The 13460-nt window shown below is 47.1% G+C and overlaps 5 protein-coding genes across 5 annotated transcripts; 3 read left to right on the plus strand and 2 right to left on the minus strand.

Annotated features, from left to right (window-relative positions):
* Positions 1–354: 354 nt before the first annotated feature.
* UA08_09098 (hypothetical protein) lies at positions 355–2494 on the minus strand (the record flags this gene model as incomplete). Its single annotated transcript, XM_020263994.1, has 7 exons — positions 355–516; positions 571–663; positions 722–1605; positions 1661–2121; positions 2194–2250; positions 2399–2408; positions 2482–2494. 7 exons carry the CDS (start codon positions 2492–2494, stop codon positions 355–357), a joined length of 1680 nt encoding a protein of 559 aa, XP_020115849.1.
* Positions 2495–2962: 468 nt separating this feature from the next.
* UA08_09099 (hypothetical protein) lies at positions 2963–4021 on the plus strand (the record flags this gene model as incomplete). Its single annotated transcript, XM_020263995.1, has 4 exons — positions 2963–3006; positions 3062–3337; positions 3651–3759; positions 3929–4021. 4 exons carry the CDS (start codon positions 2963–2965, stop codon positions 4019–4021), a joined length of 522 nt encoding a protein of 173 aa, XP_020115757.1.
* A 491-nt stretch (positions 4022–4512) lies between these two features.
* On the plus strand, positions 4513–5969 carry UA08_09100 (hypothetical protein; the record flags this gene model as incomplete). The annotated part of the gene is made up of 3 exons (XM_020263996.1): positions 4513–4549; positions 4620–4783; positions 4857–5969. The coding sequence occupies 3 exons, from the start codon at positions 4513–4515 to the stop codon at positions 5967–5969; spliced, it is 1314 nt and encodes a 437-aa protein (XP_020115756.1).
* Positions 5970–6752: 783 nt separating this feature from the next.
* On the minus strand, positions 6753–10093 carry UA08_09101 (hypothetical protein; the record flags this gene model as incomplete). The annotated part of the gene is made up of 2 exons (XM_020263997.1): positions 6753–9320; positions 9377–10093. 2 exons carry the CDS (start codon positions 10091–10093, stop codon positions 6753–6755), a joined length of 3285 nt encoding a protein of 1094 aa, XP_020115759.1.
* Positions 10094–11205: 1112 nt separating this feature from the next.
* UA08_09102 (Autophagy-related protein 22-1) lies at positions 11206–12988 on the plus strand (the record flags this gene model as incomplete). The annotated part of the gene is made up of 2 exons (XM_020263998.1): positions 11206–11335; positions 11412–12988. 2 exons carry the CDS (start codon positions 11206–11208, stop codon positions 12986–12988), a joined length of 1707 nt encoding a protein of 568 aa, XP_020115758.1.
* Between the last annotated feature and the right edge of the window lie 472 nt (positions 12989–13460).

Consider the following 13460-nt stretch of genomic DNA (forward strand, 5'->3'; position numbering starts at 1 on the left):
ACTTGAATAACTCCAAATGACGGTTGCCACCGCTCTGCCGCCGCGCTAAAAAGTGCAGGGAATTTTGGAGCCAATGATAGCTGCCGCTCAGATCTTATCAGATCTGATAAGAGGCAATAGCTTCTAATCGATTAGGAGACGATATGTATAACACACATGTCTAGGAGAATAAAGCAGAGTTATAATAGATCAAGCCCCGTCATATTATTATTGCCCTAATGTATATATAGTCTAGACCCACGGTATTGCCATGGATGTAAGGTGGCAAACCAGCAACCAACCACCTTTATGGTACTCTTCATGCCTCGAATGTGTACAATCATTTGTTCAAATAATAAATGAATGGGGATTAGGTCAGAACATAAATCCACTAGGGGTATCTTCGCCATCTTGTCGCAGATGTGCGCTTGAGTCTTGGAACAAACTCTGCCAAATAAACGCTTCGCTTAACAACAACTCGATTTCTTTTTCAGTCCAATCCTTCGTTGGAAGCGCTTGAAGGAACATCATGATTTCCTAATATTCTTGTCAGCTATTTAGGTACCAAATGACGTTTTCAATGGGGTATACCTGGAAGTCCATCTTAAGTAACCTGTCGGTCCACTTGACAAGGAAGGCGGCGCAGACATATAGATGAAATCGGGAGAATCCTTGCTCCTCAGCCTGTTCATAGCGTGTTAGCATATATAGAGCGACCGATTCATTGATCAGATCACCTTACCATGTAAGTATCCCACATTCTAATTGTACTCCTTATACTCATTTCCCTCATAAGCAGACAATTCATCCATCGAAAGCTGAACTGCATAAACTCGACGCCTTCTTTTTCCAAGTGTTTGGCTAATCCAGAATCAATCCGTTTAGTCAAATCGCGTAATGCTTTCACTTGGCGTTGTATGCCTGGCTGAGCGTAGATATAGTTGTCCTGAATGCCATCAAGAAGTTTCGTAAGGCACCAGAATGAATCGGCTTCTACCGCATCAAGCACAGATCTCGGCAGCTGACCTGGGTCCATCCCTTCCTCAACATTCATGTCTGTGATATAGGCTCCTAGAAAGACCTGCCAAAACGGAGTCACAAGGTCATTAATTCCCTGCACGTAGCCGCTTGCAGGATGCCGTATAGCCCAAACATACAATATCCTTTCCAGAGACCTCTGGGTTGCCTCGTAGCCATATAACTGCAAATGTGGACTTGTTCGGGGAACATCGATGCTGATCTGATGCCATACTGCTTCATCCAAGCCCCTACCACGGCCAGAACTTGCATTTCCGGAAGTGGTCCCGCCAGACGCCGAAACTCGCTCGAATGCCTGACGAACGCCATCAAGGTATTCCTTGCGCTTTCTTTCAAGGGTCGAGATGCGGCGCTCGCTATTGGTCGGCATATAGCCTAGCAGCAACTGCCAGGTCATAGCTCGCACTTCATCAGGGACACCAGACCAAGCCAGGGCTCGGAGCTCGGATAATGACACGGTACTCGCCTGCAAGATCCGTTTAAATTTGTTGATCCTCGAGATTCGCGCAGAGTGAGCTTCTCGTTGACTAGGGGTTGCATCCGAAGGAGGCGGCGAATGATTAATTAGGTTCAAAGAGTTGGCGGGGTCTTCACCACATATGTTAGCGCATTAAGTTATCCTACTACAACGATGATTATTTACCTTTTAAGATGTCTTTGTATTGAGGACGAAGAATCTTGCCTTCTGTTTTCTTTGTCGATGGATACAACGAAACGTTTCGTTCCTCTGCAATATCCGAACTATTAGCCCGTGGTCGAGCGGCTGCGTCGAAATCCACATTGAGCGATGAGTTTCCCGATAGTGAATTGTTGGTTTTGTATGTGGGCTGAGATTTCTTAGAGCTCTTTCCCTTTTTGCGCATGCTGGCAATGCTGGGGAGACCAAATTCATCTTCGTCATCATCATAAAATATCTCGTCATCCTCGTCTTCATTATTGACATCATTTCCATAACCCCAATTACGATTTGAAGGTGATAGGATGGTATTATAAGGGTGGCTTGGAGAGGGCGCCTTTCGCCCCTCAAGATGCGAGAGGGGAAGCGTGACGCCGCGACCCTGTGCGGCATTTGGGGAGGATCTCGGTGGTGTCCGAGTCAACGTACTGGCGAGGATGTAAGAATTTCCAACTGATCTGATTTTCATTCACTCGATGGGAGGTTCAACTTAGACGTACTTTGCTATGTCGGCGTGTGAATAGGATGCGCCAACAACGGTATTCGTGTCATAGGGTCTGGAGTTGACAGTCTGTTGCGACGCAGCTTTTGATTTCCAAAACGGAGAGGCACTTCTTCTCGACAAAAATTAGCAGATGGTATGTAAAAGTTGGTACTTTAGGCTATGTAGTCGACAGAGGGAGATCTCCTAGGGCAAGGACATACTCGGCGCGGTCTGCTGAAGAATCAATGGCAGGTCAGTGATCCGTCGCACTTTGGTCTGGGATAATGTGGGAAGAGGTACGAACCAACCTGGACCATTTCCTGTTGAGACGAAAACGCATACGAATCAGTGCCTGTCAAGAAAGTTGGTGAGAGGGGGTTTCAATGGAACACACCTGCTGGTGGGTTTTCTTATTAGCCATCCTGACGGCAGCTCAAGAACCCTAGCGCTGGTAGTTCCTCATGGATTCATAAGTGAAAAGCAAATTGAACAGCGCTTTCATGCTTGTATGCAGTTCCGGGGCATCGTTGAAGCTACTCCCTGGCATCTGCTGTTGTTGTTGCTGGGGGAGGGCCGCTTGCTCCACATCATTCTGCCAAGGCGGTCAGCTGCTCCACTTCGCGCGAGTCTTCCATGTCCTTTCAAACCTTGTCTCGTCCCCTGCTCTGTCTCACCTGCCTCGATTGCGCTTCACCTCGTCAAAGACACCATCAACCTCTCGCAGCTAGGCCTGCGTACCTCGTAGTTTAGTTACATTCATTCTCCTGCCCTTTCGCACAGCCAACATGACAGAACCTGAGGATCTCGAGGAGGATCTTTTCGCTGATCTGTAAGTCTTTTCATCAATCAACAACTACACCGAGGTCTAACATCCAGACAATCAGGTACGATGGAAACGATACCAATCCGGCCACGACTACGGGCGTAACGGACAACTCCGCAGAAGAGAGTGCAGCCTACCAAGCGAATGACGTCCAGAATGGGAGAGGTCCTGAAGACTTCAACGAGAACCCTGTAATTGACCTGTATCAAGGCCAGGATGCTGAAGGTGCTCAGTCTTCTCAGGGGAGGGATTTCACACAGGGAATAGGCGTTCACACTGGAGATGTGACAAGTTCCACGGATGCTGAAACCCAAGGAACAGGTATCAAGGAAGATGGGTAAGTTCAAATGATTCCATTAAGCATTAGTCTCTGTCTTTTTCTCTCTTTTGGTTTGGTATTCGACGTCATGTTTGCAAGCGTCATCAGGCTGGGAGGGAAGGGACTCATAGCAGTCCGGTGTGAGATATTCTGGTATTATCCTCGGACATTTGAGAGGGCTCTGCAAGATCATCTCGGAAGCACAATGGGCTCCAGTGGTCATGGCTGCATATACGGATTGGCGCTATTGGAATGGACAAAGCACGCCCATCAGTGTGAAAGAGCTACTATACCCGTCAGTTTGGAGCGAAGTAAACTACGCTATACATAGAACTCCAGGCGTATTCGCGGACTATATTTTCGCAGTCTACACACTGGGATTTTCATTTTATGTGGAATACGGCTCGCTAGTGGCAGTTTATCAGGGAGGAAGCCCGGTGGTCTGCGGACTTGCTACGCAGTTGTGCAAGAAAAAAAAAAAAAGAAGTGATCGTTTATGCTATCAAATGGAGTCGATGAGAACTAGAGGCCAAGATGGCATACTGCACGAGGCCGATGTCGCCAGCGACTATAGTACAGTTGATACTATATAGCTTCTTATCGATACAGTTTGATAGATCAGAGCAGCAAATAGACGATTCGACAGTCAGGGAATATACAAAATCTATCGAGAACCTTCTCTCTGCTACCGCGATTTATTAGATGAAGCACATCATGTGTGAACATGGAAGCCCAGAAGATTATATCATACATGTGGTGGCACCCTTCCCGCGAATTGCCTGACCTACGCAGCTGTGTCCGCAATCCTTATACGTTGGTCAGACAAGGTGTAAATCCAATGGGCCTTTCTATACAAGCCATATTCCACCACCAATCGAATGATTTCAAACCATTGTCGTCCAAGTTTAAAAAATACAATACGCCTGTCCCTGCGAACACGGATATAACACCCGGCAATGTACATTATTACACCACGGCCACTACCGAGCTTGCAACGTTCATCAGCAAGTAACGTTGACATGAGCTTGGGTTTTCATGCCATAACATGCCAGGAGCCCTAATTGCCGAGAATACCATCGAACCAGCCGTCTTGCCGAATCAAATTATTATATTGTTCTATGTTTTTGTGCTTTGTCTTGACGAGATTTGGTTTAGATGGTGACAGTGTCTAATCATATGGTTACTACAGAAAAATGTTTATTGGAGGCCTCAATTGGGAGACTACAGACCGTATGTATAATAGCTCTCTTTACCTCCTGGGGTAATTACGTGTTGGAAGTGCTAATGAGAGTCATTATAGAGTCGCTTAAGGACTATTTCTCACAATTTGGTGAAGTCCAAGAATGCACAGTTATGCGTGATAGCACCACTGGGAGATCGAGAGGGTTTGGGTTCCTTACGTTCAGGGATCCGAAGACTGTGAATACTGTGATGGTCAAGGAGCATTATCTAGATGGGAAAATTGTAAGACTCTCACTTTCTCCAATGTCTTCCTGGTTAAGAATCGAAGAACCAAGTCATACTAACTCTAGTGTAGATTGACCCTAAACGTGCTATTCCCCGTGATGAACAAGAAAAAACGAGTAAGATATTCGTTGGTGGAGTCAGCCAAGAAGCCACAGAACAAGATTTTAAGCAATTTTTTATGCAATTCGGTCGCGTGGTGGATGCTACATTGATGATCGACAAGGACACTGGTCGGCCTCGAGGATTTGGCTTCGTGACCTTCGACAGCGAGGCGGCGGTGGAAGCTACACTTTCTCGACCCCTAGAGATCTTAGGTAAACCTATTGAGGTGAAAAAGGCCCAGCCAAGGGGCAACATGCGAGACGACGACGGTCGAGGCCGACGGGGCAGAATGGACAGCCAGGGCATGACTCCCGACAACAGTCAACAACAAGTAGGTGGGCAAGGAGCAGGCGGGATGCCCAGCGGTATTTCACCACAGATGATGGCCCAGTACTGGCAGAGGATGCAACAGTATTTCTCTATTATGCAGCAGCAGATGGCAGTTGCAGCAGCCGCTCAGGGTCAGGGTATGGGCGGAATGAATATGGCTGCAGGTATGAATCCTGCGATGATGCAGCAAATGAAGCAAATGCCAATGGCTGGTGGTGGTGGCCAGCAAGGAGCTCAATCCCCGAGTCCCGGCCCCCAGGGCATGCAAAACATGCAGAATATGATGAACCCAGCCATGATGCAACAAATGCAGCAGATGCAACAGATGCAAAACCAAGGCCAGCAGATGGGCATGGGTTCTGCTGCCGGCTATACAGGTAACCGCGGTGGACCAGGGTACAATGCTCAGGAGCAACTCGCTTTCGAGCAACAAAAGTACGAGCAACAACAGGCTCGGCGAGTTGTAGATAATCGTGCGTACTCACCTTACCAACAAGGCGGCCCGACTTCATGGGAGGGTATGTACGATGAAGTGCCTCAACCAAATATCCCAACAGGTCCCCAGGGCCGCGGTGGAGGAGGCATGGGACGCGGTGCTATTCCGAGCCAAGGTGGTAATAGTCCTCAGCCAGCTGGTGCTGCTCCAGCAAACGCCCCTACCGGCCCCAAGAACGCCGGACGACCAGGCGCAAACTACCGTGGTGGAGGCCGTGGTGGTGGACACCGAGGATTCCACCCTTACTCGCGATAAGCACAATGCCGAAACCAAGCTATGGAGGAGGGAACAAAGGTTTATATTACAGCACAAATATTTTTCTCGTCAGAAATTGAAGCACGGGGGTTCTTTTCCCTCTTTTTTTTTTTTTTTTTTAATATTTCGAGGTCATGAGGGTCTTTGAAAATAAGGAGAAAATAAAAAAGGGAGGCGCGGGTTGATTTCATTTTCATTTTCATTATCATTATTATTATTGTGTTTACATCTCTTCTTTTTCCCTTCTTTCTAATGTCTTTTCTATGCCATCGAGTTTTCGGTCCTGTACTGTCCTCCATCGCCTTTCTATCTATCTCTTCCATCTCTTAAACAAGCTCATCCAGTTGGGTTATAACAGACAAGTCAGTGAGCTCGTCTTATCCCTGCTTCACTTACCATGTTTTCTCGGTGTGCATCGAAATGCTCGTTCTCTTTTCCATACCTTGTATTCCCTTCTTCGTGTGCAGTGCTCAAACTTTACTGCCAGGTGTTGTTTGTGTTGCATCTCTGGTTCGAACGGTGAGTGGCTAGAAAGAATAGCTTATTTGTGATTCATATTCATTTTTCTTTAAACTGGAGTCGTGCCGTTAAAATAAGGGAAGCTTATCTATACTTAATATTATGATTTGTACCTAGGTATTATCTAAGAATTATATGTTTAGGTATAACATCATTATTTATATAGAAACATATTTCCGCAAGTCAGCCAGTTTATACTAGGCAGTTCTATTAAAGATTATTATTGATTGCTATCCAGAGTAATGCTGTAGCGAAGCTAACTAGTTAGTCAATCATAATTACATCAGCCTCTTTTGCGTTACTCCGGTCTGTAGGTGCAGCTTTTGGGTTGCCATTCATATTGAGTCCTTTGTCTTTAGCTTTGCCTGACTTCTGTTCTGCGGCACCGTGCTGTACTTGTTGTACATGCTCTAATGATGCCACTGGAGACTGCACATCCGCAAAGCAAGAATCGAGTTCTGAAAGCAGATCGCCAACTTGATCGACTTCTGCCACAGCGCCGTTACCAAGACCCTGCCATCCGTTTCCTTTTCCACGATATATTTTCTCTTGTAATTTTGCTTCCACGCCCTTCTCCGACTCACGTAGCACTTCTGAGCGAACATCTTTTAGCGTCCAAATGACACTATCGCGTCGATTCGAGGCATTCAAGAGGAACCGGAATCGAAGGCCGGTGTAGTAGATTTGGTAAGTCTGGGCGCCACGGACCAAAATTTGTATTTGTAATGCGGAGTTGTGCCGTGGTGCAGCAATAAGACTATCTAAAGCACGAAGTACTGGCAGTGTAAGCGTAAGTAATCGCAGCACAGACCCAACGCCATAACCAGGGCCAGTCCGGTTAAGTATCATTCCCAGAGAAGGTTTGATACGGTTATGAGGGCTCGAGTTATTAAAGGAAATATCAAGGCGCAAAGAAAAGAGCGATTCGTTGTGTAAACGAAGGGCGGCAGCATCAAAACTAGCTGCATTTCCCGGTCCAGTCAGTCGTATGAAGATATTTGCTAGGAGACCTTCCTGTGACGCGTATACAAACGACAGTTTGGATAGAGATACTGATTGCACCGTGATCTTGTTATGCTGGAGTGTTTCAAACAAAGACAAGATGATGTTCAGCCTCTGGATTCGCTCAAATAAGTCAACCATGATCGATTGCCCAGGAGCGATTAGGAACCGCATTGCGAAGGCTGTGCCACCTCGTCGAAGGAGTATACATTCATCAAGCTTTAACCTCTTCAACCCCAACTTCCTTAAAGAGGTATAGAATCGTCCATGTGCAACCACAATTGCACTCTTTGTGTGGGAATCAATTCCATGATATGAAATTGTTAGGGAGTTGTGTATGTATGACTTGTTTTTTGCACCATTCGGTGGCGAAATTTGCAGTGCTTTTGGGAGATCTGCAACATCAAACTTTAAGTAAAGACAAGGAACTTCGAATTTCGACCCAAGCTGCAACTGTTCTACAGAAGGCAGAAAGCTCCGATAGCCCAACTCTGAAAGCCATAATGCGTTTGAATGCATAACGAGAATTCCAGTTAGAGAGTAGTCGAGATCTGGAAAGTAGTATTTAGATCCTCGCAGCGTCAAGAGTTGATCCCCGGCCAACACACGTGTGGACTGTATTGAAAAGCCACCGGAAACTGTGCGAATTTGGTCAAAAACCTCGGAGTGTGGTGCTGATCGTGGTTTGAGATGTAATATCCACCAGTCATCACCACTCAAACTAGTCGTTGCAGCAACAATCCATGAATTGCCCCAAAGACGATTGCGGAAAAAGGAAGCCCGTAATATGTTATTTGGAAAAGCACGTCGAATGTCCACTTTGAATTTCCGATGATCAACGCTCTCCCATCCAAAGATCTTAGCGTCTGACTCAATTTCCTCCATGGCTGCAATACCACGAAGTCGAGAGATACGATTAACAAAGTCATCGTCGGAAGCACCCCCTTTATCTAAGCGGCATAACAACGACGGTCGGGTGTGGATGCACATAGCTCCAGAAACGGGCTCCAACGAAGCATCAAGGTAACGAGATTCTGTAAGTTGGACGTGAAGCCGGCAATTTCCAGGTTCGATTTTGGACATTTGTATATTGATTGAGAGTTGGTAGTTAGCAAATAACTTTTGAGTTCGAATGCGTTCATAAACGGAGTGAAGTAAATGAGATGAATGTATTGCGATGACGCTGCGCAGAATGGTTTCCATGGAAAGAGACTCGGTATCAAAGTGAATGTACGAAGAATCAGACTCTTTTCCTTCGCGAAGCCAACGAAGACCAAGACAAGAAATATTTTGGCGCCGGTGACGACCACTCAGGACACCAATTTCTATCCAGCTCTTTGGGCCACTTTTATCAGGCCAGTAATGCACCACCAAGGTGCGATGCAATAATTCAACCCGTAAAGCACCTGTCCATTGGCCTCTGGAAAGATCAATTGCTTGCTTGAAAAGTATGTTGATTTTGTTCACAAGGACAAGGTTATGGATAAAGTCGAAACAGCCCTTTAAGCCTTTGGTTTTCAGAATGTTGTTAATCTGTAAGTCGAGCTCATTGAAAAAGCGGCCTTTGGGTATTGGGGAGGACGGCGAAAATAGGAAGCGAAGGTCAATGAAGTAGAATTGAGAGGATACATCTTCTTCGGCGATTGAGAGATCTAATTCGAATCCGCCTTGAACGGCAAAGGTGACCCGGCCGTCATGGACCCAGTAATTATGGAGAGAGATCGGGATGTCTTCACAAGTCACCAGCCGCGTACTGATGATGCGATTGATCCTTTGCAAGGTTGCTAAAAGACGTCTTGAACTAAGCGGCTTTGGAGGTTTGTAACCGAACTAGAAAAAATATCAATATGCGAAGGAGAAAAGTAAGATATAGTAATTACACTTACCTCTGGCATATCGGCCACACGGCCTGTAGTTAAAACCTCCAATGCAGTTTGCAGATCTGGGTTTGCTACCTGCGCCCTGACCAGGTCTCGTTTCATATCTGCTACTCGCTGAACAGCGGTCTGATAAGCCCCATGCCGTGTCCGTATGAAGTTTTGTAGATCGATGAGTTTGCTGACATCCACAGCTTGGCGACTCCATTGTGATAAAACAAGAAGCTTGATGAACTCAGTTCGCTTAGCCTGAGTGAAATCTAATATTCGAATTCTTTTTTGTACGGCACCCGCATCCTGGTTTCCCATGGACTTTCCATTCGTAAAGGAATTTTGGGACGACTGCTGCGGCTGTGATGAGCCCTGAGCCTCTGCTAATTCTGTGATCACGTCACAAAGGTCATTGTAGCATTGCTGTACGGCTCTGTTTACGAGCTGAGCATAAGGAAAGAATCCCTGCGTTATATGCAAAAGTTCTGGGGCCCATTCTTGCTGGGCTTTCCCAGTAAATGCACCAGGCTTTCCATTCCCTTGCACGATACTCGTCTCAGATTGTTTGCGATCATCACTTTTGAAACCGTTCACAGACCGTGATGTCCTGTCTGCTTTTTCAAGGCTGTTGTCATGCTGAAGATTCGACTCTCCATTGCTGCCATGGCGATTGTAAGAGTTTCCCCAATCTCTAGATGCACTTGCGCTGACATCGTCCATGACGAGACCAGGCATCACTGGCACCAGTTTGAATGGCGACCCCCTCAGCCAGATGACTTGGCAGCTCTCAACCTTAGTCCGAATAGCATTAACTTGTCGAAATTTGTAGACACTGCAGTGATATGTTGTTCCTCCTTCCCCTTTCCCAGCCTTGATATATGGGAGGCACCGATGGCTCTACTAGTGAGAGAGCCGACAGGTGATCTGTATTTGAACCAAGCTTTTGCAGTCTCGACGTTCGGCGACGGTTCATGCGACCATAGCAATTAACTATCGCGTATTTGCAATCGGTAGGAACGTATATCAAGAACCAGCAGGAACGCGACAAAATCAAATCATTCGGCGCATAGAAACGGCGTGGCTTTGGGCCTTGCGATGGTTCGTCGTGGATGGAGAGTGGCAGGCAGGTAGGATTGAGTAAGTAATAGAGCGTTCCAAGGTCAGATGAGAATCAGAGATGGCATCCACGCACGCAACGAGACCTCAAAGCCAGGTTGTGAAGGCCGCAGGCTCGTTCGAGAGTCAAGTCAAGGGAATGTGAGAGAGGAACAAGCAGTGAGTTGGAGAGCGATGCGTTGCACTGGCGAGTTCTTCGTAGCAGGAAAGAGAAAGCCGGCGCTGACGGCAGGCGCAACCGTCCTTGCGAATCGGGATTGTTAGTGGATGTGGAGAAGGCGCTAGCAAATATCATGCCTAAGGCATCGATCTGATGATACCCTCGCTGAGGCTCACTGTGCAGTCGTTACTGGGACCCTAGGGAGATTTCCATGCTTGTTCCACAAGAGTTTATGCCTATTGCTATATTGAGCAAGCACTCCTTACAATTATACACCCTTCTCAGATGCATGGGTTGAACAACCTGTCAGTCCTCAGGCTGCCATCAATGATCGACCGAAAGCAGCTAGCCTGGAACTGGTTAGCTATGACAGCGGGCGACATCCTGTGACGAGCTTTGTCTACGCCTATATCAAACTCTGAAACTAACTACCATTAGCTATCATTGTCAAGCACCATGACTCCCGTCCTCGTTTCCACTTGAGCTCGAGTCGGTGACCATCTGAGATCACACCTTTGGACCTATCGGATGACGTCTATGCTCAACCAAACATCCATCGGATTATACAACAATGTCGGACATCGAATCCTCCCTTTTACCCCAGTATCCGGGCGATGATACGCGACCAACCAGCAAGAGAGAGATTACAGGATGGTACAGCTATGGCTGGGCTGCGGAAGTCTTTGTTGTGTGCGCAATGGGTAAGCTTTGCACCGTCCGATGAAGCCCTGGACTGTACACGTCCACATCAATGGCGAACTGACCTTTTTTTGCTAGGGTCTTTCCTTCCTATGACGCTGGAGCAGATGGCTCGCGATAGGGGACACCTGGCAACCGACAAAACCCAACCATGTCAAGCTAGTCAGATAAGCGGCCTCTCCAGCAGTTCCCTTCTCTCGGGCCACTCAAACCAATGTGTCGTCGATCTGTTGGGATTCGAGATTAACACGGCAAGCTTCGCAATGTATACGTTTTCACTCAGCGTTTTATCACAGGCGCTACTCATTGTTACAATGTCTGGGGCTGCAGACCATGGCAGTTATAGGAAGTCACTGTTGATTTTGTTTGCATGTGTTGGATCTGTCGCAACAATGCTGTTTATTACTGTACAACCACAGGTTTATTACCTTGCAGCGGTGCTAGCGATTATTGCAAACACCTGTTTTGGCTCTTCCTTCGTTCTTCTCAATTCTTTCCTTCCGCTCCTCGTCCGGCACCATCCGGCAATGATACACAAGGTCACCGAGAACCCAAGGATAGGAGAAATAGACGATAGCCTTGATGCCTCCACGCCGCCTGATGTCAACACCCCGCTTCTTCGAGCTCCCCAAGTTGAAAATGAGGCGAATTCTGTGCAAAGCGCTTTACAAAATGACGCAGATCAGTCAACTGTCGCTTTGCGTCTCTCGACGCGAATTTCCGCGAATGGTATGGGAATTAGCTATATCGGAGCTCTTTTGCTCCAAGTGGTCTGTATCATTGTTGTGCAGATCACTCATCAGACCACCTTCTCGTTCCGTTTGGTTATGTTCCTGATTGGTCTCTGGTGGTTGATATTCACTATACCTTCGATTCTGTGGCTGAGACCTCGCCCCGGACCTCCACTCCCGGCACCAAGTGATGGAAAGACCACTCGTACGTGGCTCGGCTACATGTCATTTTCATGGAAAGCGCTTGGTAGGACTATAAGGCGGGCCCGGCGCCTCAAGGATGTCGGCTTATTTCTTCTTGCTTGGTTCCTCCTCAGCGACGGAATTGCAACAGTTGGCGGAACTGCTATCTTATTTGCCAAAACTGAGCTTCATATGCAGCCTGCTGCACTAGGCCTGATCAGCGTCATCGGTACTCTCTCTGGAGTCGTAGGGGCTTTTTCCTGGGGAGTGATTTCTCGATATTTCAACCTCCGTGCGATACACCCTATCATCGCTAGTGTTTGCTTGCTGGAAATCATTCCATTATACGGCCTACTGGGCTTTATCCCCGCAGTCCAAAGGCTAGGGTTTCTGGGGTTGCAGCAACCTTGGGAAGTATATCCAATGGGGGCCATCTATGGCCTAACAATGGGCGGCTTGTCGGCATACTGCCGAAGCTTGTTTGGCGAGCTCATTCCGCCCGGTTACGAAACAGCGTTCTACGCGCTCTATGCAATTACCGATAAGGGCTCGAGTGTGTTTGGCCCAGCCATTACCGGCGCGATTACAGACCGTTATGGTCAGATCAGACCGGCGTTTGTCTTTCTTGCCATTCTGATTTTTCTTGCCGTACCTCTGATGTTCTGCCTGGACGTGGAACGCGGGAAACGAGATGCAAAGGCTCTGGCTGAGGAACTTGACGAACATGACGCCTCGTCGTAGTCGCAGACTTTTTTTTTTTTTTTTTTCTTTATATATATATATATATATATTGAATGAGTCCATGCCGTCGTTTGTCACATCATACGCGTAGACAGAAATTGAAGAATCCAACAAAACGAAAAGACCTCGCTGCTAAAATGGTACCTGCACAGCCGCACATCTCAGCTGTCAGCATCCGAAAATATGTTAAATATCTGTCGTCTGGTATGATGATTATTAAACTTCACGTGACGAGTATGTTTGTCACGTCTCGCGTCGCAGTAATACACGATGCAATTGCATGGCTACTCGCCATTGTGGCCGATGAGCTATAAAGTATGGATGAACAAATATATTGGAACAAGGCATCCAGATCTATTTATTGTGTATGTCCAGTGTCCACTTTCTCTACTTTCTGGGGCACAGCGCAATAAATGAATCCATTATGACACGGAAATACGGTAACAATACACGGCCCTTGCTTGGGGGACCC

The sequence above is a fragment of the Talaromyces atroroseus genome (assembly GCF_001907595.1).
Source record: "Talaromyces atroroseus strain IBT 11181 chromosome Unknown scaffold_17, whole genome shotgun sequence".
NCBI classification, from domain to species: Eukaryota; Fungi; Ascomycota; class Eurotiomycetes; order Eurotiales; family Trichocomaceae; genus Talaromyces; species Talaromyces atroroseus.